This window comes from Guillardia theta (genome assembly GCF_000315625.1).
Source record: "Guillardia theta CCMP2712 unplaced genomic scaffold GUITHscaffold_125, whole genome shotgun sequence".
NCBI classification, from domain to species: Eukaryota; class Cryptophyceae; order Pyrenomonadales; family Geminigeraceae; genus Guillardia; species Guillardia theta.
Genome location: NW_005434549.1, coordinates 183,746 through 200,003, shown reverse-complemented (window position 1 = coordinate 200,003; position 16,258 = coordinate 183,746). Strand labels below are relative to the sequence as shown.

At 57.3% G+C, this 16,258-nt stretch overlaps 5 protein-coding genes across 5 annotated transcripts; 2 read left to right on the top strand and 3 right to left on the bottom strand.

The window, feature by feature from the left end:
- Positions 1–49: 49 nt before the first annotated feature.
- GUITHDRAFT_118345 (hypothetical protein) lies at positions 50–4,890 on the bottom strand (the record flags this gene model as incomplete). Its single annotated transcript, XM_005822458.1, has 6 exons — positions 50–1,324; positions 1,616–3,876; positions 3,926–4,064; positions 4,102–4,287; positions 4,391–4,723; positions 4,789–4,890. The coding sequence occupies 6 exons, from the start codon at positions 4,888–4,890 to the stop codon at positions 50–52; spliced, it is 4,296 nt and encodes a 1,431-aa protein (XP_005822515.1).
- An 899-nt stretch (positions 4,891–5,789) lies between these two features.
- Positions 5,790–6,779, bottom strand: GUITHDRAFT_118344 (hypothetical protein; the record flags this gene model as incomplete). Its single annotated transcript, XM_005822457.1, has 1 exon — positions 5,790–6,779. One exon carries the CDS (start codon positions 6,777–6,779, stop codon positions 5,790–5,792), a length of 990 nt encoding a protein of 329 aa, XP_005822514.1.
- Positions 6,780–7,498: 719 nt separating this feature from the next.
- On the top strand, positions 7,499–8,488 carry GUITHDRAFT_118343 (hypothetical protein; the record flags this gene model as incomplete). Its single annotated transcript, XM_005822456.1, has 1 exon — positions 7,499–8,488. One exon carries the CDS (start codon positions 7,499–7,501, stop codon positions 8,486–8,488), a length of 990 nt encoding a protein of 329 aa, XP_005822513.1.
- A 1,442-nt stretch (positions 8,489–9,930) lies between these two features.
- Positions 9,931–10,907, top strand: GUITHDRAFT_79807 (hypothetical protein; the record flags this gene model as incomplete). Its single annotated transcript, XM_005822455.1, has 4 exons — positions 9,931–10,487; positions 10,534–10,665; positions 10,718–10,770; positions 10,813–10,907. The coding sequence occupies 4 exons, from the start codon at positions 9,931–9,933 to the stop codon at positions 10,905–10,907; spliced, it is 837 nt and encodes a 278-aa protein (XP_005822512.1).
- A 1,498-nt stretch (positions 10,908–12,405) lies between these two features.
- Positions 12,406–16,165, bottom strand: AP3B (Adaptor protein complex 3 subunit beta; the record flags this gene model as incomplete). The annotated part of the gene is made up of 7 exons (XM_005822454.1): positions 12,406–12,513; positions 12,563–12,616; positions 12,660–12,722; positions 12,782–12,838; positions 12,951–13,118; positions 13,167–13,292; positions 13,346–16,165. The coding sequence occupies 7 exons, from the start codon at positions 16,163–16,165 to the stop codon at positions 12,487–12,489; spliced, it is 3,315 nt and encodes a 1,104-aa protein (XP_005822511.1). The 3' UTR covers positions 12,406–12,486.
- Positions 16,166–16,258: the final 93 nt, after the last annotated feature.

Below are 16,258 nucleotides of genomic sequence, written 5' to 3'. Positions count from 1 at the left end.
GGAGGGAGGGAGGGAGGGAGGGAGGGAGGGAGGGAGGAGGGGAAGAGGGTCACCGGAGTCCGAGGGACAGGCAGCAGCCTGCGACGATGTTGGCATGCACATGCCGGAGGGTCTCAACGTCGTTGACCCATGTGTGCTTCCCTGCCCTGCCGTCCTTTTCAGCTCCCTGCTCCATGTCATCCAGCTCGGGGTACGCCCCCTTGACGATATCGGGGATCTGAGACTCGAAGAAGGAGGAGGAGGGGGAGATCTTGTCCCAGAGCACGAGGTTCCTTGCCAGGATGCGAAGCAGGATCAGGTCCGGCCGAACTTCCTGCAGCATGAAGTTGGTCGAGGGGATTTCGAGCCTCGCAGCAACGGTCCTGCTGTTGGTCTGGAGGAACATGAGGCCCAGCGCGAGCGTCGCCCCGGGGGACGTCACGTCCAGGTTCACGTTCTCCCCCTCCTTGATCCTGCAGCACAGCGACGGGTCGCTCCCGTTGCTCACTGCCTGCGACGCGTCCGCCGCCCTCCCCCCAGAGATGTACTTCCTCAGCATATTCTCCAGCTGGAGATCAGCTAGCCCAGCCGCTGAGTTCCCCTGCCCGAGGGTCACCAGACCCAGCGCCAGTCCAGCAGCCAGCGCGTACCCCTCCCTGTCCTGCAGCTTGTCGTTGGTGGCCCTCCTCCCGATCTCCGCCAGCAGAACTTCGCAGATCCTCCGATGCTTCGACCCCATGTAGAGCAGCCCGAGCCCCATGATCGCTGCCGTTTGCACGGGGGAAGCGACTTCGAGGTCCGGGTAGTTGGCGGGGTGGAGGGAGGGAATGTGGACGTAGAGCATGCGGAACACGGCCTCGTCCATGGTGCTGCGCTTCGACGCCGCCATGCCCAGCATGATGCCGATCTGAGTCGCCTCGTGGTCCTGGCACAGGTAGTTGTACAGGTCCGGCTTCGCCAGAGCCTTGAGATGGCCCTGTAGGCCGAGGCCCATCAGCACCCCCGCATGCGAGAAGTTTGCTACTTCCGGCTTGTTGTATACAATCCATGTACGAGAGATGGCCGTCTGACCGAGCGAGAGCCGCAGGGCTGCGGCCACTCCGTTGTGGAACTCGGGCCAGGCGGCATGGTCGGCAGGTAGGAGGGAGACATCAAGTTTGATCAGGGCATCGTTGGACTGCAGGCGGCCGCTGAGCTGGAGGGGAGGGATGGGGAGAGCCTCGGTGGGGAGGGGAGTAGCGGTACCAAGGGTGAACATGCCTCGTCCTACGGAGAGGGCGAGCGTTCTACGGGCGATAAGCTGGAGCTTGTTCTGATTGGTTGAGTGAATGTCATGATCGGTAACCTGAGGAGGGAGTTAGAAATAAGAGGGGGAGGAGTGTGTGTAAGGGGGAGGAGAGAAAGGGGAAATGGAACAAATTAGTGAAGGTGATCAGGAATAATCAACATCAAGCTCAGAGTCCTTATGATCGGCAACACCCATTCAAACTGTCCATCATCATCATCATCATCTCCATCTCCATCATCATCATCATCATCAGCAGCAGCAGCAGCAGCAGCAGCATCAGCATCACCACAACCACCGCCATCATCGCCATCACCACTACCGGCACCATCAACAGTTTTATCAGCTCACCTCTGTGCTCGAAATCTGTATCCTCACTGGATTGACAGCGGAAAGGCACCGGCGAACCTCCACCAGCCTCCTGTCCTTGCCGAATCGCAACCTCGCAAACTCTCCGTCCATCCTCGTGCCATCCACATTCGACTTGTCAGTCGCAGCAAATTCCTCCCCTCCTCCTCCTCCTCCTGCTTGCTGACTCTGCCGCGCCCTCTTCATCTCCCCTATGAGGTCCCCCTTGAAAACGTCGTACGTCTCCACCCCCGTCACTTTGATCGCCCGGGGAGCAACGGGACTCGCCAGGTCTGCACGGGACACCAGCCTACACGCCTCCATCCCCCACCCCTTGGGCGGGTTTGCCCTGCATGCCCACAGGCACTCGCGGAGGGGGAGGGCGAAGGCAAGAGGAAGGCAGTCAATGTCCTCCTTACTCATCCCCAGCTCGATCATCTTCTCCACCACCGACTCGCACATCGCCATCCTCCTCCGCTCGTCCAGCTCCCCCACCTGGATCAGCCCGTGCGGAGTCTGCGCTGCTCGGCTGCTCCGAACGCTCTCCGGGTGGCTAACCTGCCGGCTGTGCTTCGGCTCCCGCAAGCTGATGCCCGAGGCTTGCCGCATGAGCTCCGCACTCGTGAGGAGGTGGGGGACGGGGGACAGACGGTCGTGGCTCTGCATCCTGACCTGGTCGAACTCGGAGATGCCTCGATGCCCGTCGGCCGCCGGCTGCTCGACGTCTCCAGTGAGGCAGGCGAAGAGCTTGCAGACTTTGGAGGTCATGGGGAGGACCCTGCTGCTGGGGTCGACAAACTCCTCTGGGGAGGGGAAGTAGCCGTCAAGCTGATCGCAGACCCACCGGCAGATGTCCGGGATCTTGTCCGCCAGCCCGTCGGTCTTGGCCATGAGCAGCTGAGAAAGGGCTTTCTCGCCTACCAGGCTGTTCAGCTCGGGGTGATGGCGAATGTAGTAGTCGCAGTAGCTCTTCGCTCCCAGCGAGCAGGACAGGAACAGGAGCAGCCTGCCGAGCTTGACAAGCTGACCGTGCATTAGCACGTTGAGCTTCACGTCCTCGTAGAGGAGGTGAAGCGCCAGCAGCAGCTTTCTCAGCTCCGCTGTCAGGGCATCGGGCGAGACCTGCAGCTTCGCCTCCCTCCAGCGCGAGAGAAGGACGTCCGAGACACAGCAGGTCGACCTGGACGGCTTGCTGGCGCCAGGGCACGAGTCGGCGAGGAGACGAGGCAGAGACCCGCCCTTGTGCTGCTGCAGGTGGAACTCAGACTGCAGCAGGAGCTCCCAGGAGGACGAAGTCTGCATCGAGTTGGTTGGGAACATCGTGTCAAAGTCGTCGCTGGCGTCAAAGTGTCTCGGGATTTTCAGCTGCTCGATCAAGGCCTGCAGGACTCCAGCTAGGTAGCCCCACTCTCCTCCTGGACCGTCGCGGCAGCTCTCTCCATCCACGACCCCCCACTCCAGCGCGAGCATGCATCTCCTGCTGTACAGGTAGAAGTCATCGCTCATGTTGTTCCGGATCTGGACAAGCACACTGCGCGACAGGGAGCAGGAGGCATACGGGACTTGGAAGCGGAAGCACTGTCCGTCCTCCGTCTCAACGTTCACCCTCCCACAGACGGAGTTCGACAGTCTGGTGTACTTAGAGGAAGGAGCCCTGAGTCGCAGTTTACAGAGGGGATTCAAGGCCTGGTAGAGGATGAGCTCATTCTGGTTGCTGATGACGAGGGCTAGAGCAGCTTTCTCGACTGAGGTGCTGTCAGAAATGCTGATCCCCCACATCGCCTCGATGCTTGTCACTTGAGCAACGCTGTTGATGATCTTCTTGGGAACAAACTTTGACTCGGCCAACCTGCTCTTGAACTGGAGGGTGTGGTCCGAGAGCTTCAAATTTCGCGGGTTGTGGTCTGGGGGTTTGAATCCCGACGGGTTGTGATCTGAAAGTTTGAAATCTTGAGCGGTCTCATCTCGAAATGTGACGGAGTAGACCGCCATCCTGTCATCAGGCTGCAACAACCCGAGGAACATATCGTCGTTAGACTGTGAGTAGATGATCGCTGTCTTCGACTCCACGGATCCCGCTGCTCTCCACACCGGCTTCACCACGACCTCACAGTGACTAGGCCTCCAGTCCTTCCGGATCTCTGCTCCAAGCCCGATGCTCCCGCATGCTGTCCATCCGAACTGGTGGGAGTAGACCATGGCGACTGCATCCCCTTCTTCATAGGAGATGCCTCCCGAGCTCGAGCATGCCAGGTGCGTCGTAGCTGCAGTGAGGCGTCATGATGGGTAGGCACGGCAAGGGCCCTAGCTCACCAGGAGTCCACTGCTTGTCGGGAAGGCGGCTCACGGCCCAGATGACTCGCTCTCGGGACGTCTCGTCAAAAGTCATGAGGACGGGGAGGAACGCTTCGTCCGAAGAGAACACTTGCTCGCAGTCAAACACCTTCTCCACCTGTGCCGTGTACACAACAGTGAGGCAGTGCAGTCACCATTGTCGCAAGGCAGGGGACCTTAGATGAGGAGAGTCGGAGAATGTCCAGCTTGCCATCCTGCAAGATTCCAACTGGTTTTGGTTCTGCGAGAGGATGCAAAAGGCTGAATATCCTCGGCCCGTTCGCATTCTCATTCTCCGCTTCGATCAGCAAGTAGCTTGCGGAAGTCTCCCACATCCTAGTCTGCACGTGCAGAAACGAGTCACAAGACGACATGGATGGAGTGAAAGACGGCAACAGATTGAAAGCGGAAGCAGCCAAAAAGAACACAGTTCCACCAACATACCGCGTGGAAAGGGAGGGAGACGGTGTATTCTTCTCCATCAGACGAGTGCACGGCAAGCTCGTTCTTCATCAGAACACAAAGATAAACGTTCTCAGGTAGCTGATCGAGCGTGTTGCTCTGTCGATCCATCATCTCATCCTCCATTCGCCCTCCCTGGAAACTGCACCATACTGCCTGTAGCACAGGTGCCTCGAAGCTGAAATTCTTCACGGGCCTGGACCCGGAGCTCCACGTAACTTTCCTGTCTGATATGTACAGCTCTTCCTCGATGGACCAGCTGTCTCTCTGCGACGGATACAGGAAGTAGCTTTCTGAAACGTGCCGTGTCGCGCCCTAACAGCACAAGTTAGCCAGCATGCCGCACATGCAAGCTCAGGAGAGGATCGGAGTGACTTCACCTGCTCGCTGCTCTCTACAGTCGTCGCTGACCCGGACAGCCATCGCCGACCACTGGGCTCGAACCTCCCGAGCTCGCGGCATGCGCACGTCGGCGCTGCCATGATCCTTCCCGCGCTTGGACTAGGAGGCGCTTTCTCGATATTTCACGTAGACATCAAAACTAATTCACCATTGAATTGTTTTTACTGTATATTTGAAAACAAATGATTAAATAAGCCTTAAAGTTTCAATTTTGTGACACACTGCCCCCCGACAACAAAACAGAGATCAAATTTTCAAAACCAAATATCCCACACTGGGGCAATTAAACATGTCTCCGTCAGCGGCGAAGATCTGAGAGAGGGGAAGGGAATGATGCTGAAGAAGACAGCAGGAGAGTGAAAGAGAGATTCAGAAAGAGGACACAATGCAGATACTTAGAATGGTGTCATGTTTCGTAAGGACAAAGAGGCAAGTGCTTGTTGGAAGGGAGTTGCAACTATAATTATCGATGGCAGGCAGGTTGTGACGTACAGTTCGACAAAGTCAAGTTGATGAACAAGGTGGATGAAAGAAGACAAGAGGAGTTGGAGTATGGTATGAATGAGGATTGTGGGGAAGTCGGGAGAACGAAAGGACAGGCAGGCACATAAGATCAAACGGATCGTTAAAGTGCCAACAAGACGGCAAAAAGGCAGACGGGCAGTCAGGCAGGTAAACTTGCAGTCAGGCAGGAAGGCGGATACTAGGAGGAAATTGAGTCCTAAACAGAAGAAAACAAAGCAAACACAGTGTACATGCATGTTGAAGGATTGTTTGTTCAACTTGTCTCAAAATGATGTGTCATGGATGCTTGATTGTCAAGTAGACCCGTGCACATTCAGTCAGTGTCATTTACAATGTATTGCAGTCTCCCAATCAAAAATAAAATTACAGCTTCTACGCGCAAAAAACCTAGATGGCCTCGGAGAGCCTCAACCCTCATACTGGTGACCGCGCGGAGCAACTTCAACATTCACCATCACATCTCTCGGTCTAACGCAGCCCGAGTGCGCTTGCCTCCCCTCTCCTCCTGCTCGTTCCTTTTCGCATCTCTCCTCTTCTGCGACCGCTCCCTCGCCTTGTCGGTGATCTGCTTGTACTTGGCCACTGCCTCCTGGCAGTACTTGAGAGCAACCTTGTATTGCCTGTCTCGCTCGTCCAGGTACATGGACGCCTTGAAGTCGTTGATGAGGTTGTCTCCCTTGCGCTTGGTGGTCCCCGTCATCAGCCCAGCCTGCAGCATCATGTTCGTCACGTCGTTGCTGTAGTCCGACCGGCTCATGTCGTGCGCCCTCTTCTCCTTCCCGCACTGCTGCACTGCCAGCTTCACGTCGCGAGCGACCTCGTTGAAGCTCGTGTGGATGTCCTCCATGTCCGGCATAGACTCTGGCTTGCGTGGTGTGACCACGACCGTCAATCCGCACAGGTGGAAATGTCTGCCCTCGCGCATGTACACCATCCGTCTCCCCTCCACCGCCAGCTGCTTGCCATCGCCGGAGTAGTCGATCTCCTCCATCGTCACGCCCCCTCCTCTAGCCAAGGCCATCTCGATGAAGCGATGCTCGAGACGCTTGGACTCCTCCTTGTCCAGTACGAGCTGGTACTCTTCGATGCCCACCCGCGTGCGGACGCTCTCTTCCTGCATGATCGCCTCCTGCTCACCCGCCTCCTGCTGTCCTGCCTCCTGCTGGATCAGCATCTGCCGTATCAAGTCTTGATCGTATTCTGGTTCCTCCTGCTTCACGCTATTACTCAATGCGGCGTGAATGCTGGGTCCGTTGTAGAGGGCCTCGCTGTGGTGCTGCACACTGTGCAGGGTGTTGTCCAGAAGATCATCGATCTCAAACCCCTGCAGATAGTCATCCAGGCAGTCATGGGAGAGCTGTGCTGTATCGTAGAGGATATGGGTGTCAGTGTCCCTCGGCAGCCAGAGCTCGAGCTCGTCGTCTTGCATGGTAGAGTTGTACATGTCGGTGGAGGTTTGCTGGAGGAGGGGAGGTTCCGAATATACAGAGCTGGCTCCTACCCCTACCCTTGAAGTATCTCGGTCGATCATCCCTACCCCCTCTTACGAGCAATGTTGGCACGGGAGGATGGCCGTACGTAGAACCCGTCCTTGGGACTACTTGTACCCCCTGTTGGTCCAATGGGAGAGGTAGGGGTGATATGCAGAGCCCCCTGTTGGTACCAAGCATGTGACATGGGGATCCTATCCACCCGGTCCTGAGGGTTCGAACTGGGTACCGGGTGTCTAGTCCATGTTGCTAAACTATGTTTTCATCATTGTTTCAAATTATATCTGGATATTTCAAATTAAATAAATAAATTTGTCACCAGGAACTCGAGATTTGTGACCAGGAACTGGAGGGATGGTTTGTCCCCGTTCGTGGGATCTCAGAAACGAGGGGGTAGGGTGATCGAAACATCGACAATGAGGGGTAGACTGGGACCCCCATGTCACATGCCTGGTACCAACAGGGGGCTCTGCATATCACCCCTACCTCTCCCATTGGACCAACAGGGGGTACAAGTAGTCCCAAGGACGGGTTCTACGTACGGCCATCCTCCCTGTGCCAACATTGCTCGTAAGAGGGGGTAGGGATGATCGACCGAGATACTTCAAGGGTAGGGGTAGGAGCCAGCTCTGTATATTCAGCACCTCCCCTCCTCCAGCAAACCTCCACCGACATGTACAACTCTACCATGCAAGACGACGAGCTCGAGCTCTGGCTGCCGAGGGACACTGACACCCATATCCTCTACGATACAGCACAGCTCTCCCATGACTGCCTGGATGACTATCTGCAGGGGTTTGAGATCGATGATCTTCTGGACAACACCCTGCAAAGTGTGCAGCACCACAGCGAGGCCCTCTACAACGGACCCAGCATTCACGCCGCATTGAGTAATAGCGTGAAGCAGGAGGAACCAGAATACGATCAAGGCTTGATACGGCAGATGCTGATCGAGCAGGAGGCAGGACAGCAGGAGGCGGGTGAGCAGGAGGCGATCATGCAGGAAGAGAGCGTCCGCACGCGGGTGGGCATCGAAGAGTACCAGCTCGTACTGGACAAGGAGGAGTCCAAGCGTCTCGAGCATCGCTTCATCGAGATGGCCTTGGCTAGAGGAGGGGGCGTGACGATGGAGGAGATCGACTACTCCGGCGATGGCAAGCAGCTGGCGGTGGAGGGGAGACGGATGGTGTACATGCGCGAGGGCAGACATTTCCACCTGTGCGGATTGACGGTCGTGGTCACACCACGCAAGCCAGGGTCTGTGCCGGACATGGAGGACATCCACACGAGCTTCAACGAGGTCGCTCGCGACGTGAAGCTGGCAGTGCAGCAGTGCGGGAAGGAGAAGAGGGCGCACGACATGAGCCGGTCGGACTACAGCAACGACGTGACGAACATGATGCTGCAGGCTGGGCTGATGACGGGGACCACCAAGCGCAAGGGAGACAACCTCATCAACGACTTCAAGGCGTCCATGTACCTGGACGAGCGAGACAGGCAATACAAGGTTGCTCTCAAGTACTGCCAGGAGGCAGTGGCCAAGTACAAGCAGATCACCGACAAGGCGAGGGAGCGGTCGCAGAAGAGGAGAGATGCGAAAAGGAACGAGCAGGAGGAGAGGGGAGGCAAGCGCGCTCGGGCTGCGTTAGACCGAGAGATGTGATGGTGAATGTTGAAGTTGGTCCGCGCGGTCACCAGTATGAGGGTTGAGGCTCTCCGAGGCCATCTAGGTTTTTTGCGCGTAGAAGCTGTAATTTTATTTTTGATTGGGAGACTGCAATACATTGTAAATGACACTGACTGAATGTGCTCGGGTCTTCTGGCATCTTCTACCGTACCGCAGCTTCATTCCTGCCACTGATACTTGATGTTTCCGGCAAACGGTTCGGAGGCGGCTTTAAGTACTCAAGGCCGTTGGGTGGGACGGTGCGGTCCGCCAACTTGAGTTCGGACTGAGTCTCTCTGGCCGCCCACTGGGCTCCCAGAGGCTGACAAGAGCGAATTTCCGATTCCCGCATGAAAGATCATTTTTTTCACCCTGACTCAGTCGGACGGCCGAGTCTTGGGACCCGGAATCCATGCCAGTGATCTTTAACGGTCCGGCTGGCAGGCTCGGATCAGGCCCATCCGATCTCCGGCGCGGCTGCCGGCCCGGCCCGGGTCCCAGAGTCACCTTGAAGTTCCGGGGGGCCGCTGCCACACCCGCCGGGGCCCGGGCACTGAGCCCCTGAGCTTCGACGACTCGGCGAGTCGCCCCCGGGCCCCGGGCACGGTCGGATCGGATGCCCGGGGGGGCGCGGCGGCCGGATCCGCCGTGATTCAGCGGCTCAGCTTGCCAAGTTGGGGGTCGGACACTCCGAGCATCCGTGACTCACGGCAGTGAGCCTCCGAGCCCCCCGGCCGGGGCTGAGCGGCGCCGGGCGGCCGCCCGCCGGGCCCAGGCCGCACCACCGACGGTGCCGTGATCGGACTCACCGTGAGGCTGCCCGCCCCGGCCCGGCCCGCAGTCACCCCGGCCGCCCGGCCCCACGGGGTGGCGCTGGTGGCCCCCGTGGCAGTCGGACTGCCACGGTCCGACGTCCGATGATCACCAGCTGAGCTGACGGTGAAGTTTGAGTCACCGTACACCAGCGGGGCCGGGGGTGTCACTTCGGAACTTCCGAACGTGCCACGGTGGCCCGGCGGGCCCGGCCACCGTGCCGTGTGACTGAGATATGATGAGTTCAGTTAGGTCCGGTTGACTGTCAGCTGCTGGATCCTTGAGGCGGGCTCGGATCGGATCGTCAGACTGGCTGAGCTCCGCATGCCGCGTTGTCCGACTGCCGCTCTGGGGGCCTCCATGGTGGGGCGGCAGGGCTGAGGAGCAGGAGGGAAGGAGGGGAAAGAGGAGGCACCAGTCATTGAGCAGGAGAGGAAGGAGACGTGTTGCCATGAAAGCGTTTCAGCTCGAGTTGCTGCCTTGATACATGTAAGGTGAACAAGTTGCAACGGCGATGGAGGAAAGCAACCGCTCTCATGAGTGTGGCAGCAGACTTGGATAGCGCCAGCAGCGTATTCTCCCATCTTCCATGCTGTGCAGAGTCGTAAGCTTGTGAGACGTGAGCCATGTCGAGCGCCGCAACAGACAAGAGGGAGGAAGGAGACACAAAGAACATCGGGTTCTACGACCTGGGGAAGGTGATCGGGGCAGGAGCATACTCCAAGGTCAGGCTCGCTACCCATGTGTCAACGAATCAGGTCTTTGCTGTCAAGATTGTGGACAAGTCGAGGATCCACAACGTGAAGGACCTGGAGAGGGTTTTGCGGGAGATGCATGTGCTGAAGAACATCTCCCACCCTAACATCATATCAATGCACGAGTGCATCGAGAGAGGAACGAAGCTCTTTCTTGTCCTCGACTTTGCGAGTGGGGGAGAGCTGTACAACTATGTCGTCTCCAAGGGGAAGCTACAAGAGCTGGAGGCCCGGCAGTTCTTCACCCAGATCATGAGCGGGGTTGACTTCTGCCATCGGCAGGAGATCTCACACCGCGATCTGAAGCCTGAGAACATCTTGCTGGTAGAGCAGGACTTTGGCAAGTACGTCTGCAAGATTGCCGACTTTGGGCTGAGCAATGACATCAAACCCGGAGAGCTTCTCAAGACCATCTGTGGTACCCCATGGTGAGAATCTTGACTCGCGGGACAGTAAGGATGACTTGACTGTCAGTTACGCTGCACCGGAAATCATCATGGGCCAGAAGTACGATGGAATAGCGATAGACCTGTGGAGTCTGGGAGCGACTCTCTACACCCTCGTCGTCGGGAGGTGTCCCTTCAGAGCAGACAACCAACCAGAGCTGTAAGCTGCGGCGCCGGTTGCCTTGATCTCATTGACTTGATTGTGCCCTCAGGTTCAACAAGATACAGAAAGGAATATACAGCATCCCATCCTCCTGCTCCCCAGGTCTTGGTGACGATGTGCTGGGGATGTTTGACGATCTTGCAGAGGTCTCGGACTTGATCCGAGGTTTCATGAAGATCGACTCCAAGAAGCGCATCCACATCAGCAAGGTGAGCAGGTCCAGAGCTGCCCGACGATGACCCACCGACTGGATGCAGGCGTGGGAGCATCCTTGGATTCAAGTCATGAACGACAGGTTCATCGACCTCGGAGAAGAGTTCGATCAGGAGATAGTGGTCATCCTTCCTATCCCCTCTGCTCGCCCCTGACTCGCCTGCAGAGTGACTTCTCCTCGTTCAACCTCGAGCCTGGGAAGGAGGATCAACCGACGAGCACGAAGGCGGCCATTGTGCAGCCATTGCCTGACGTAGCCTACGAGCTTCTCTTCCCTAACTCCCTGCCCCACCAGTACTATGCTCAAGGTCTGGTGCCCCGTTACTCGTTGGACCTGCTGAGCAACTTCTTGCAGGGCGAGCCCAAGGAAACCGATTTTGGATTGACCTGAGAGTGAAGTCAGAGGACCACGAGTCTGCCATCTCACAAACACACGACAACAAGAACATTGCGTTGTGGTGCAATGCTTCACAGACTAACTCCATGGTATGTTTGGTTCTTCACGCTTCTTTCCACGCGTGAGCCATCGAGACAGAGGCAGCTGTTCAACACCAAACGATCGGGGGATACAAGTGCTTCCGGCATCTACAAGTCACCCAAGAGACGGTGCTGGTACACGTTACATCTCGTCGATCTTACTGGATGTCTCAGCATCTCCGTGGAGGCCTCCGAGGAGATGCAGTTGCTGAGAGGAGCTGAGAAGAGCTCAAACCTGGCGAATGTCACATCCAAGGCAGAGCTCTGATGCCCCAGCTGTATCCTTATCTGAGAGTCTTGACAGGAGCTTGCAAAAGCTGTCGGCGACATGATCAAACTTTTAACAGAGTACAAGGTGCCGACAAACTCTTGTGCAACCAAGATCTGCTGCTGGGATGATGACAACCCTTGTAGGTCACCATCCGGTCGAGCAACTCTTGCTCCATCAAAGGAGAGAAGAACAAAGTCAGGTTCTCCTTCCGCTTCTCCAAGATTGTTGCGAGTGAGTTGTGCCGATCAAAAACGTTTCTTGCCGTTGACTGCTCTGTATGGTCAAACCAGTCAACGGCCAAGAGGTCAAAGATAATCTTCTGCTGCTTGTTTCAGACCTAGTCTCTGGGGACAACGTAGACTACAAACTCCATGTCGCGCTCACTGACCGATGGTGCAGGACCTTTACAAAGACATCTGCAGGAGGCTGATGGTAAAAATATGATCATGCTGGTGAATGTTGAGAGGAGGAGAGTCTTGCGAGTGAATGACTTCAAGTGAGCTGAATATATTCGAAGAGACATACGCATTCTTACTTGCAGATTTGAAATCTTCACCATGTGTATCAATCACACACTTTCATTCTGATACTTGGGGGAAGGGGGGAAGGGAGGATAGAGGAGCTGCTGGGCCTGTCTGCTGCCAGACTAGAGGAGCACCAGCAGCATGTGCTGGTACTGCCATGGCCCCTGCTGGGGAGCAGGTAGAGACTGGCGGGATGCTGCTGCTCAGTTGAAAGTTGGAGTGTTTGCGAGTGAGAGAAAGAGTCGAGAAGTTGCGACAACGCCTTTAGTAAGAGAAGAGAAGCAGAGGAGAGGAGGAGGAAGAGGAGGAGAGGAGGAGGAGAAGATGAGGAGGCTACTTCAAGAAGGCATCCTTCAGCTCCTGCCATGGCATATTAAGCTCGCAGCCGATCGGGTCTCCTCTGAGTTACCTTGACGATCTGCCGGCTCAGCAGCGTGCTCTCACTCCTACCCACCAGCGTTCCCTGCTGGCTGTCAGATCCCGCAAGCTTCAGGCCAACCACCCACCTGCACGTCTAGCGCCACCAGCACGACGTTCTTCGCCTCTCCTCCGAGATCTCTTCCCGCAAACTGTCCCATGTTAGCTCTTTTCCTCCTCCTCCTCCTCCTCCTCCTCCTCCTCCTCCTACCTTATAGATGCCTTCGGTCTGGCTGTCCACTGGATACATATTACAAAGCAACAAAACCTGCGCGGTAACGTCAGGGAAGGAGAAGTAGATGGAAGGGGGAAAAGGAGGAAAAAGGAGGGAGTAGAAGGAGGGAGGAGAAGGAGAGCGATGAGGGAAAGGCTTCCGCAACCTTCTCTCTGATCTCTTCCGCAGGTTTGTCATCGACAGGGGGGAGGGTCAGCTTGCATTCGTGCATCCCTCGCAGACCCTTTGCAAGCTCGTCGAACTCGGGCTCCGACAGCAGCAGCGGGTTCACCAGCTCCCCAGCTGAGGGTGTCAGGGCCACCGGGTACGTTCCCTGCGCGTCTGACTCAGCTCCACCCCAGCAGGAGAGGAGGTTTCTCACCTTATCCGTGACGAGGTCGAACTTGGCAGACCTCATCTTGCCCCCGAAGTTGATGTGGATTTTGACGGAGTTGGTGGAGGAGGCAGGGAGAAGAGCGACGTCGGAGAAAGGCTCGAGCTCCATCCCCTGCCAGCCGACGCATCAGCACCAACACCTCCATCGAGAGCAAGCAGCCTCACCGCTTCGAGTCTCTTGTCTCCGATCCTCACGTTCTGCATCAGCACGTTGGTTGTGTTGTGCAGGGAGAGCTTGACTGTGTTCATCCCAACACCGTACATGCTCTCTTCTCGCGTGAAGCAGTACTCCACGTTCAGCCCTCCCCCGTTGGCGAAGTGCAGCAGGTTGTGCACGAGCAACTTGTCCTTGTCCAGCATCGACGCTGCTGCCTTGCCCGTCGGCGTCGCCGCAGCCTGCTTGGAGCCCTGCGGCGAGATCCCTCCCGACGTCTCGACCTGCAGGGTGAGGGGCTTGGCGGAGGAGGGAGTAGAAGTATCCAGCAGCGACGAGACGCCCTGCTGGTCTCCGAGGTCGATGAGCGAAGCAACCGGCTCCTGCGCCTTTGCCTTGGGTTTCTCCTCCTTGGACTTGTTCTTGGAGGGAGGAGGCGCGTCCTTCTTGGCTGCCGCAGCCTTCTGTTCTGCCGCCTTGGCCTTCTTCTTCGCTTCCTCCTGCTTCTTCTTCCTCCTCTCCGTGCTGCTGTCCGAGTCAGAGTCGGAGTCGGAGTCGTCCGAGTCGGAGTCCGTGTCCGAGGACGATTCCTCCTGCTTCGCCTTCTTGGCAGAAGCTTTCTTCTTCTGACTGGCCTTCTTCTCCCGCGCCGAGTCGTCGCTGTCGGAGCTGCTTCCCTTGGAGGAGTCAGAGTCGTCGCTGGAGGACGAAGAGTCGCTGTCACTGTCGCTGTCCGACGAGCCCTTCCCGTCGCTGCTGTCGCTCGAGTCGTCCTCAGACCCGCTGCTGTCAGACTCCTTGTAGAAGTCACTGACCTCCCTCTTCATCCTCTTCTCGTCCTTCTTGCTGCTCGTCTTGTTGTCCGACCGTTCCGACGACGAGGAGATGATCGGGTCCCGGATGGACCCATCCGGCACGTCCTCGGGGAAGTCGGGGATCTCGATGTAGCCTGCCACGTGATGGCTGACGGCGTGCGAGAGAGAGTTGAGCGAGAACGACTCGCTGTCCCTCGAGGGCGCGTAGAACTCCGGGGCCTTGCGCTCCCCGAGGAAGATTTGTGACGCCTTTTCCTTGAGCTTGTCGCACTTGTCCGTCAAGAGGATGGTGCGCATCATGCGGGCTCGGTCGCGGATGTCGAAGTCCGTGTCGTAGCGCGACATGTCGAGGACGTAGACGAACATGGGCGTGCACGTGTCGGGCTCGGTGAGGAACAGGCGGCAGGACAGGTTGAGGATCTGGAGCTTCACCTGCGTGCTCTCCGTCTTGAAGACTTTGAGGAGTTCGCGGAGGACGTCAGGAGCGACTTGAGGGATCAGGTTGTGATAGGCCCCCACCATCCAGATGACGCTCGCGCGAGCCGGGGCAGCCTTGATGTTCTCCAGGCGCTTGATGAGCTGCTTGATGATGCGAACCCGCTGCTCGGGAGCTTGCTGGACGAGAGCTCGGACGACGACGACGCTCTCTGCCACCATCTGCTCGTTCTTGGAGTTGGAGATGAGAGTCATCAGGCCGCGCAGGCAGGTGTCGGTGAGCGAAGGGTGCCAGGCCGCGACCCTGCCGATGGCTTGAATGGTGGCAGCGATGAGTACGGTATCTCTCGACGTGTCTTTGATGTAGGCGTTGAACTCGCGCATGATCAGCTGGGAGTTGCTCTCGTTGACAAGCTGGGACAAGACCTCCAGCTTGAGCAGGGCAGAGGCCGTGCTGTCATGCGCCCGCAGGAAGAACTCCTTGGCGGATCCATCGAACATCTCCGGGCGGCTGAGGACTAGAGTAGCGATGTTCTTGAGGACCAGGTACTGCGTCTCTCGATTGTTCTTGAGCACCCTGACCAGGCTCTTTCCAACCTTGGCCACCTGTGCTCGAGGTGCCAGGTAATGGAAGAGAGTCGCCACTGACATCACCACTCCGGCGTTTCTGCTCCTCAGCAGCGGGAGGGTTGACGAGAGGAGCATGGCGTGGTCCGGATCAAGCTCTGGCTCCTCATCCTCGTCCTCAGAAGAGCTTTCTGACTCGCTGCTGCTACTGCTCTTCGACGATTCATCGTCGGAGTAGAAGGCCTTCTTCTTCTTCTTCTTCTTCTTCTTCTTCTCCCCATCATCGTTGGTGTCCTTGGGCTCCTTCTCGAGGGTCGACGGGTCGAGGAAGAACTTCCTGCCGTACCGAGTGAACATGTTCAGCAGCATAATCTGCCCCCATTCGTCCGTGTCCGCGCACAGCCGCACCATCTTCCTGAAGTTGGGATGTATCAGGTCCCAGTTGTCCGGGCAAACTTCATTAAACGCCGCCACCGCACTGCCGAGCACCATGGTGGAGTTGTCCTGCAGGAGGCCCTGGATCAGCTCTTTAAGCGCTTCCCCCTGGTCGGGGTCGAGCGCGAACACTTTGGCAACAGCATGCGCTGCTGCCTTGCGGACGTAGGGCGAGCTGTCGCGGACACACTGCTTGATCGCCATCACCTGAAGCTGAGCGATGAGGGCGACGCGGATGCTCGTCATAACGCGCAGCGCAGAGGAGCGGATGAGCTGGTTGGTGTCGGACAAGTCCTTCTGGAAGGTGTTGATGGTGAGGAGAGCCTCGTTGGACTTGAGCTCAGCGTAGTGAATGAGGAACTGGTAGACCAGCTTCTTGACCTCCAGCGAGTCAGACACAACGTTCTTGACGACGTCCGGATAGTAGTTAGATGCATCTCTGCCGATGGAAATCATGGCCATCAGCCTTTTCATCCCTTCCAGCTTGTCCTTCTTCTCACGAGAGTCCAGCAGCCGTCGGATCTCCTCGTACTTCTTGACTCCCATCTCCTCGAAGTAGTGCGCATCGCTCAGAGACATTGTGAAAAACTTTTCCGCCGACCCTCTAAAGCTCTACAGCCTCCAGCAGCACACGACCAGCCTGCAAGATCCAAATATGAGAGGAGGACACGG